Here is an 8,874-nt window from a genome sequence, read left to right as displayed (position 1 = left end):
CGCCGCCGCCTCCTCCCGGACACCGCCCCCTCGCAGCTCACAGGCAAACCTATTAGCCATTCAGGCCGACAAAACCCCGCGGCCCCGCGCATTGTCCCGCCGAGCGCCCGGCCGCCGTCATTAGCCCTGATTACGCAGAGCCGCCTGACAGCCCCGCGGGCCGCTCCACAGACCCCCCATTCACTGCAGCCCCCGGGCCCCGCCTCACAAAAGGAGCGGAAATCGTCCGCGCTCTCGCGTCCCCACTGAATAGAGCGAAAAGCTGCTCCTCCTTTCCTCCCGCCCCATTCACATTCTCTTTGGATACAATATTTTTTTCCTTTTTGTTAAAATTAGGGAGAGGGAACGAGGTCAAGGAAGACTTTGCTTGAGCTCTTTGCCTGTCATTTGTTTAATGTAAACAAAGAGCAAGCCCTCCCCACCCCCATCCTCTTCTCCCCTCCCTCCCAGATTTTTTATAAACAAACTGGGGAAGTGAAAGGAGGGAGTGACGGGTGGAAGCGGAGTGGGTCATTAACGTGGAGGCGAGAGGAACTGCGGCATTTGGGGAGCAGCAGGAACCGTCGCTTCTTTTGGTGAAAGTGGGGTGTGGTTGAAATGTTTATTAGCCGGGAAAGAGCCTGACCTGGGGCTTGGGGTAAAATCTTAACATTGGTCAGGTTCGTTGAAATATTTAATATAAAAATGCTCTTTCCAATCTGCTGGAGTAACTGCTTTTTGGGAAATTACGACAGAAGAATTGCAGGAAAAGAAAGGAAGGAAACCCATTATATAAAGATTTTGCCAAATTCAGAAACCTTCAGCCTTGCAACTACCTGGATTTTTTTTCCCCCCAAAACCCTAAAGACTAGAATGAAGCTGATACGGAAAAAGTCTTAAAAAGAAACCATTTATATGTCCTTGGGAAGATTGGAAAGATTAAAATAAAATAAATCTCTGTGAAGATCTGGACGAATTTCCAACATGTGGTCACCAAAGAATTGGTTATTCACAGAAGCAATTAGGTGCCATCACATTTCAGATAAACATTTTTAAAAATCTTACATGTGTCACCCCCTTCAGATTCTAAAGTGAAATTAGATAAATAAATCTCCAGATTGTTGAAACAGAATAGCTACTTTAAAATGTAGGTAGCTTGTTAATTTAAGTAAATGGTAGATGTAGTTTAAAGGCTTTTGTCAAAGCAGGAATTAAAAATCCTCCATCACTGTTTGGTCTTCTCTTTTTGTTCAAGCAATAAACTGTCACTTAAAAATTATTTTGTAAAGAGAAAGCTTAGTTCTTTAGTTACCCCATTTTCTTGACACTGCAGAATGGACATTTTCTTCTGCTTTTAGGTATCATTTGAACTGGTGGGTGGAGTGGGATTTTTAGAATCTCAAATTCTTTTACATTATTCCACTAATTAGTTCTTTCCCATCCCTCTCAGACCTAGAAGCATAAACTTAAGAGAAAATTTGCCAACAAACTTCTCCAAACGTTAGTTCTGGACAGCCCCATAGTTACAGTGGGGTGGGGCTGGGGAACAAGAGTGGATATCTGTGGCTACTCCTTGGCAGATTAAGGACTAGGATGAGGCAAGGGAGGTACTTAGAGTGCAAAATTTAAGGAGGCACTCAATCTCAGATGCCTTGCACTTGCTGCACTTGCATAACCTTGACAGTGAGTCCCCTCCTGCCCTCACTCTAGTCCTGGCTGGCCCCTTGTTGGCATTCTAGGAACTACCTGGGCCTCTAGGAAACAAAATTAAGTGTTGACCAAGCTCTACCATGGGAGCCTTTGAGGAACCACAGGAGGGCTTTTGCTTACTTTTGGAAAGAACACCAGTTTTATCACGAAGACTTACCCACTCCTTCCATCTAAAGCTCTTGTGCAAGAGAGTTTTGATTTTCAAGAATTCTCTGGATAAGGGCCACCATACACAATGACAACATTTATAAAGTCCAAATGAGCCAAATCTATTTAAGCGATTTAGAAACCAAAAGTCAACCCTTACTGGGTCCTGGGCTTCCATTGTCTGTCTTGCCGTTTGGCTGCTTTTTGTCTTCCATGACTTCACTTATTTTTGTTTGGTTTGCACTTTGGCACTTCTGCCTAAAGAAGTTAGCAGGCTTCTGATCCAAAGAACATCTTCTAAGGACAGAAAGGCAAATGGAAAAGGCTGTAATTGGGGGATGGGGACAGTAAAGAGGGAAGTCAGCTCAAGTGATTTAAAGATCAATGTCAAATTTTATAATATGCAATCTGTTTCACTAGGAACAAAATTAGAGACTCTGGCTAGCATTTATTTTCTTAGTGCAAAGATGGTAGATGTTTTTGTGTTGTATAGGCATGCATTTGTTCATGTGTAGGTGCACACATGCATGTGCACAAGGAAAAAATAAATGCTAAAAATATTTTATATTTTAATTGAGGCCATTACCAGGACAATGGGGGCCCTTGATGACTTGTTCTATGCTTACTTCAGAGATTAGGTTATAAAATGCCAGTTATTGCTACAGCCTTGTTTTACCCTCAATATGTGACATGATTACATCCTTTCCCCCATCTCCGTATCCCTTTTGTTAAAAACCATTCATTTCATTAAAACCCAATTCTGCAGCAAGAAAATGTTAGTCTAATTATTTACAACCTCTCCTATCATCTTTTGTCTTATTTTAGTAATAGATCAATCCTAAATGCAGTATATGCTCACTGTAGCATGATCATGGGTGCCTGCTGCTATTGTATGGAAGGGGGCCTCCAAGGAGGTAGAAAGCCTTTCTTGTTGCAGAGTCTGAGTCAGGATAGTTTTGCATTTTTAGAAAATAGGACTCACCTATTGAGTCCCAGAGTTTGGCTTCCTAAATTGCTCCTGAAAGCTGTTGACACTTCATATAAATGAGTGTCAAGTGGACATGCCATAATTACCTGTGCTGGGGATGCGGGGACTTGCCTTAGAGAGGACGATCACATGTTGCCAATTTTTAGCCTTAAATATATCATGTGTATGCATACATACATATGTGTTTGTATAGGTGCATACATATATGCACATACATGTAATTTGACATGCAAGGTGGTTATGGACCTACCATAGGTTGTTTAAAACATACACCAGGAAGCACTAAAGAAGGCAAAAGATATATAGATAAGACCTTCCAGAGACCATTTGCTCAAAGGTCCCTGCATGCCTGGTGAAGGGAATGATCTTTATAATAATAATAATAATAAAAGGAATCTGAGAGCAGCTCCCTTAATTAAGAAGGTTGCCCACTAGGTTGTTTTATTGTTCGGCTTCTCCACACAGAACCCATCAGCACCAGCCTGCATGTTTAGAAACAGCAAGTTCCCCAAGCTACAGAGAAACCTACCATGGCGGTCTCTTAAATAAGTAAATAAACAGCATATATATGTTTTGTTAAAAAAAAAAAAAAACTTTAAAGCAAAAGTTATACATATATAACAAAACAGCGTCCTTTCGACGTGAAATACCCATGGAAGAATCTGGGCAGGCGCTCAGCTTGCAGTTCGGTTCCGAAGGCGACTTTGCAGCAAAATCCTTAGGAAAAAGCAAAGCGAGAAGAACGTGGTGCTGGGTCAGGCCTCACCGTGGGTTCCTGTGGTCGCGGCCAAAGGGCGCCAGTGGAGCCAGGCCGGCCGCGGTGTGGGGCGAGAAACGGCAACCCGGCAACCCGAGCGCGCGGGTCTCTGGTCACCTGGCTTCTCTGGCGCTGGATTTGCAGGTCTCTCATCTTCTTTCCCTCTTTCATTTTGTTTTTCTCGTTTTTACACTGGAATCTGCTTCTTAGCATCCTGGATGGGCAACTCAGATGTCGCACTCGCTGTCGCTGGACGTGATGGAGATGGCTGAAGTGGCCGCCTTGCTGGATAGACTGGCGGCCGGGCTGGCGGCGACACCAAGCACCTCTGGTGTGCCGTCGCCCTCCGCCCGTAGTGCCCGCCCGGAACCCTGTGACAGGACCTGCTGCTGGAGTCTACAGGGAAGAAAGGGAACACGGGTCACAGCTCGTAACACAGCCGCCCGCTACCCGCCCCCACCACCTCCTTCGTCCCTCCAGCCCGGCGGCCAGAGGCTCTTCCGTGGACCCGAGCAGTGAAGGCGAGGATTTCCCGGCAAGGCGACAGAGGTCGGGCAGGAGTCCGCGGCTGCCCCTCCGCGGGCCCCTACTGTTGTGCCCCACCATCATTCGCGCCCTTTCTCAGCGCCCCAGCTCCCAGGTCTTTGGTATACTGGGCTTGCAGGGTCCTCCCCGTTTGTTGTCCACCTTTGGGAGATAAACAGGACTGTCAGGAAATAAACGAAGCGTGGGTGACAAGGACAAATAGGTCCCGGGGACATGGGATTCCATTTCTAGTGGGGCGTACGCCTGAGTCAGTGCTCCCGCGATCGCGTTGGATCGGGTCGGCCCGACCTAAAGGCAAAAAGGATTGTAAGAATCATTTGGGCCTGGGGGATGAGGCTGGGCTCTTTCGCAAAATGTTTGGCTCATCGAGATCCACACTCCGGGAAATGAAAAGCCTCGGCCCACCGACTAGTTTGCTGTTTTGAGACAAGGGTAGCAGGCAGCGCATGGGAAGAGGAAAACTCGACTTCCCATTTCTCAAAAGTCCGTTGAAAACTGTTTTCAAAGCAATACGGAGGAATACACCTGGGCTTTGAAAATGATAATTAACATGAAACCGACACACTGCTAATAAGCCAGGCTTCCATTAATAGTAGGAGCCTGTGGCCAGGCTGACAAGAATTAGCTTTGGGTCTTGGGGTCCCTACTTGTAGGATTTTAATTTTTATTTCTCTTTCCCTCTCTGTCCCAGTGAAGCCTTGGTTTGGTGACCGGGACCAGCTGCTGCAGCTGCCCGGAGGCGTGGAGAACCAGTGGGTGGGGAAGCAGAGCCGGGAAGGGAACTCCAGGAACCCAGAACGCAAGTAGTCTCTTAACCCGAGACAGACCGCGCTCCCAAATCCTGCTGAATTGGAGTCGCCAGGGACTGGGTAAGGGCGCCAGAGGTGCCTCCACCCGCATCCTCCCCGGTGCGCACGAATCGCGGAGGCCTCTAGGTACCGACCTGTTCTTGGCTGCAGCCGCTCGGTCCCTTTGTCGGCGGTTTTTGAACCAGTTGCCCACCTGCGTGGGAGTCAGTCCGGTTGCCTGGGCGAGCTCACGCTTTTTGCTGGGGTTAGGGTATGGATCCTGCAGGTACCACTCGCGTAGCAGGTGCCGCGTGCGCTCCTTGAAGCAGTGTGTCTTCTGTTCGCCGTCCCAAATGGTGCGCGGCAGCGGGAACTTCTTCCTTACTCGGTACTTGTCCACCGGCCCTAGGGGCCTTCCACGCAGCTTCTCAGCCTCCTGGTAGTGTGCTTCAAGCCACAGCGCCTGCAGCTTGGCGTGCGACTCCTTGGTGAACTTGTGGTTTTCCAGGATATGGTAGAGCTCTCGGTAGTTACCACCGTGAAAGGCCACGATGGCTCGTGCGCGCAGCACCGACTCATTCTTGTTGAGGGCCTCGCAGGCCGCAGGGGCCACGGGCAGCGACCAGAGGAAGCGACCCAGGCGCTCCACATCGCCGCTCTCTTCCAGGGTCTCGCATACCCCGGCCACTTGCTGGGGGCTGAAATTCAAGATGGGCAGCTGGAACATCGAGGCAGCGCCGGCAGCGGCGGCGAGGGCACTGAGCCCGGAGCGGGACACGCAGCAGATGCCCGCGGGCCTGGCTGAGTGCGCCAGGCTCTTGTCGATGAGGCGGATTGGGGCAGCGGGGACACACGACTGGTGGCGGCGGTGGCGCAAAGGCCGGAAGCGGGCGGCCCTGACTGGAGGAGGTGCTGGCTCCGCGGCTCGGGGTTCGGGCTTGGCTCGGCCCAAGCACGCCGGCAGGAGAGCTGGCTCCGCTACTGGGGTGGGCGGATTGGCGGCGCGGGCGCCATGGAGACCCCTTGTCAGTCACCGGCTGGCTCTGCCAATCAAAGCTTGGACCAGCAAGCCAGGACCGTTTCAGCACCTCCCCGTGCTCGACAGCGCCCGCCGTTAGTCCCTGGACTTTTCCTCAGTATTTTGCAGAACCTGGAGGTTGAAAAGACATGCGAGTGTCTGGGAGAAAAAGAGAGGCGAGTGCGGCAGCGTTCACTCTTCTTCCCTCCCCCATCCCACTCTACCCCTCCTTCCCCTTTCCCACCAAAGAAGCAGTGATGCTACAGGAATTCACTTTGGGGCGATGCGTTGTCTTGGTCGAGAGGTCTCCAGAGGACAAAGAGGACTGAGCCAAACTGAAATGCTCCGAGAATTCGCAAGTTTAGTTGTAGCGAAACAGCAAACCTTGCGGTGGGAGCAGGAAGCGGGTGGGGGGAAGCGATCTTCTCATTTTTTCCCAAGTACCCATCTCTACATGCCTCCCTCTTCCCCTTTCCAGTTGCCAAAGCAGCTGAGTGGGAAGAAAATCTGGAGCAGCAGGAACAGGACCAGGGATCTGTAGAAGAGGTCAGTTTGAACTCTAGCCTTATTCCCTTCAAGGCCCACTAAAATTTTAAATGCGAACAAGGACATGTTCACGTCTGATAACGCAGATGCAGACCACGAAGTCGGATACTTTAAGAAAAGAAGGGTGGGCTCTAGGTACCTCCAAATAAAGAGGAGAAATAAACTTTCTCCCCCTCCCCCAGTTTAATGGGCTTGAACAAATGTGCAGTATAGCCACATCTAGAGCCAAGAAGTCATTGGTAGGTCAGGACAGCAACTTAAAAGCTTATTTCCGATATCTTTTAAAAAATATCGACTTAACTCCTTTCCTTGCAGGCTTATTTTGCCCCTACCTTGTGTTAGAACATATACCTCTTGAGCTGGGGGTAACAACTCTAACCTTGGCATTTTAGCCCAAGAGCAATTCAGTAAAAATACAATACAGACAGGCATCCACGACAATGCGGGGGCCTAGAAAGCACTTCTTAAGCCGCTGAGCACTGACCCCTCCTGTAGTGAGGAAGGAGTGACTTGGTGTCTCTGACTTTGGGCCAGTAGAGTGAATTGGCAACTTTTATTGATTCCCAATTGGCAGTCCACATCGTACCATTTTCTGAGGCCTGGGTCAAAGAAACCATGATCTCATCTGGGCCTGTGGTAGGGGTTTGTTTAGTCTGAAGAAAATAACTGGTAGGGGGCTGTATAACAAAAACACCAGGAAAACCGTTTTGGGGAGGTCCATCCCTAGACAGAAATGAGATGAGAATGTTCACCGCCGAACTGGACTGGGCCTGACTGTCTTTTCTTTAGTATCAAGCACAATTTGTATGCGGCTTGTACAGATCTGGTAAATCAGAAGGCAGATAGATGGCACAGATGGTTGGAGGTGTCGGGTCAGATCACGCCACGCCTGAGTGCAGGGCAAAGCTCGTTCTGACGGAAAACCCTGATATTATTTTCACAGATCTTCACAGTTCACTCTAAAAAAATAGCAGAGGGGAAGAAAAAAGCCCTGAAACCATTTACATCATTTCTGTGAGATTGCCAACCGCCTCAACGGAGAGGCTTTCTTTTCTAAGAGTTCATTTTCTTGAAATACGACAGGGCAGGGGCAAAATAAAGAGGGCGATGAAGATAATGACAAAGCATAAACCTTCTTTCCTTTGGAGCGACTTCCGAATCAGCCGGAAGGACAACTTTTAGAAAGAAACAGCGCATACAAGGGCCCCGAACATGCAGGCGGAGGAGAATCCGCGGTGCAGAAAATAAGGGCCTGGGAGGGGGCCGGGCAGAGATGAAGCCGGACCCAGCAGGGCTGCGATCCCGGAGCTTCTGGCCAGGGAAGGAAAGCACCCCCTTGCTCCAGTTTGCAGAGGTTTATTTTCCCTCTCGGGATGGTTCCTCTGCCGGCTATTGCTCGCGAAATTGTTTGGCGCGCACCCTTAGCATGCAGAAGAGGCGGTGGGGTCCTCGGAGACCTTACAGCCTGCGAGCCGAGCCGAGAGCCGACCTGGATCCCAGCGCCTAGCTGCTGAGGTGGGAGAGATTGTCCATGCCCCAGGAGACCACACGTCCCCCTCGCCCTTTTGCTGGACAATTTGGAAGAGGCACATTCGGGGAGAGCTGCTTTCTTACCCTTAATCTTTGTGAGCAAGTCGACAGTCTAGGGGCCCCATCCAGGAAATGGGAATATTTATCCTGTGGCCCATTTCTTGGATAATAGTTCTGCAGATAATTAGATGAGGGCGCTTTGGCTTCTGAGGCTCGCGGGCAACTGGAACTGCGAGTCTGAGTTGGCCGCGCGGGAGCTGCCAGAAGGGTGCGGGCTGCGTGGGGCAGAGCCCGAGCACTGTCTGGTCGCTCGGCAGGAAGGGACTGAGAAGCGCCTGGAGGTCGGGGTCTACTATCAGGAGATCCATCTTTGCCATCGCAAGGGACTTGATTTAATTTTATTAACCCAAAGGAAATAGACTGCGCCAGGACACCTTGGAATCACTTACTTGTTCCCCGGCTTAACAAGGGGAAGGGACGAACAGGAAGAAGTATGTGAGCCGAGCCCCCTGGGAAAGAGGGAAGCTTCACGGGATTCCTTAGAAATAACGCTGTTTTGGGGAAGGCGGTGACCTTCACTCCACCCTTAAGGTGTACTTCTCCTAGGTTTGCCAGACGAAAGCTGTATCTTCCGGCTGGCTTTTCTTAATTTTACGGAAGGGTGTAATTTTTTTTTTCTTTTACCAGTTTTGCGGTTTTTTGCCAACCCTCCAGGCAACCCCTCACTTCTTATCCCACATTTCATTTTTCTTTTGCATTTGACCAGGAAATCAAGAAAGTACAGTGGCAGCACTTGGCCTTGGGCCTGTCTGGGTGGTTTTGCAACTTTCTACCGCTGGTTTGCAGCTAGTAGATGGAGACATGA

At 49.8% G+C, this 8,874-nt stretch overlaps 1 protein-coding gene across 1 annotated transcript; it reads right to left on the bottom strand.

The window, feature by feature from the left end:
* Positions 1–3,233: 3,233 nt before the first annotated feature.
* SIX6 (SIX homeobox 6) lies at positions 3,234–6,087 on the bottom strand. Its single transcript, XM_011961934.1, has 2 exons — positions 5,071–6,087; positions 3,234–3,977 (listed from the first exon to the last, which is right to left on the bottom strand). The coding sequence occupies exons 1-2, from the start codon at positions 5,640–5,642 to the stop codon at positions 3,809–3,811; spliced, it is 741 nt and encodes a 246-aa protein (XP_011817324.1). The 5' UTR covers positions 5,643–6,087; the 3' UTR covers positions 3,234–3,808.
* Positions 6,088–8,874: the final 2,787 nt, after the last annotated feature.

This window comes from Colobus angolensis, unplaced genomic scaffold (assembly GCF_000951035.1).
Source record: "Colobus angolensis palliatus isolate OR3802 unplaced genomic scaffold, Cang.pa_1.0 Scaffold57, whole genome shotgun sequence".
NCBI classification, from domain to species: Eukaryota; Metazoa; Chordata; class Mammalia; order Primates; family Cercopithecidae; genus Colobus; species Colobus angolensis.
The sequence above is the reverse complement of the archived record's forward strand: the minus strand, read 5'-3'. Positions and strand labels throughout refer to the sequence as shown.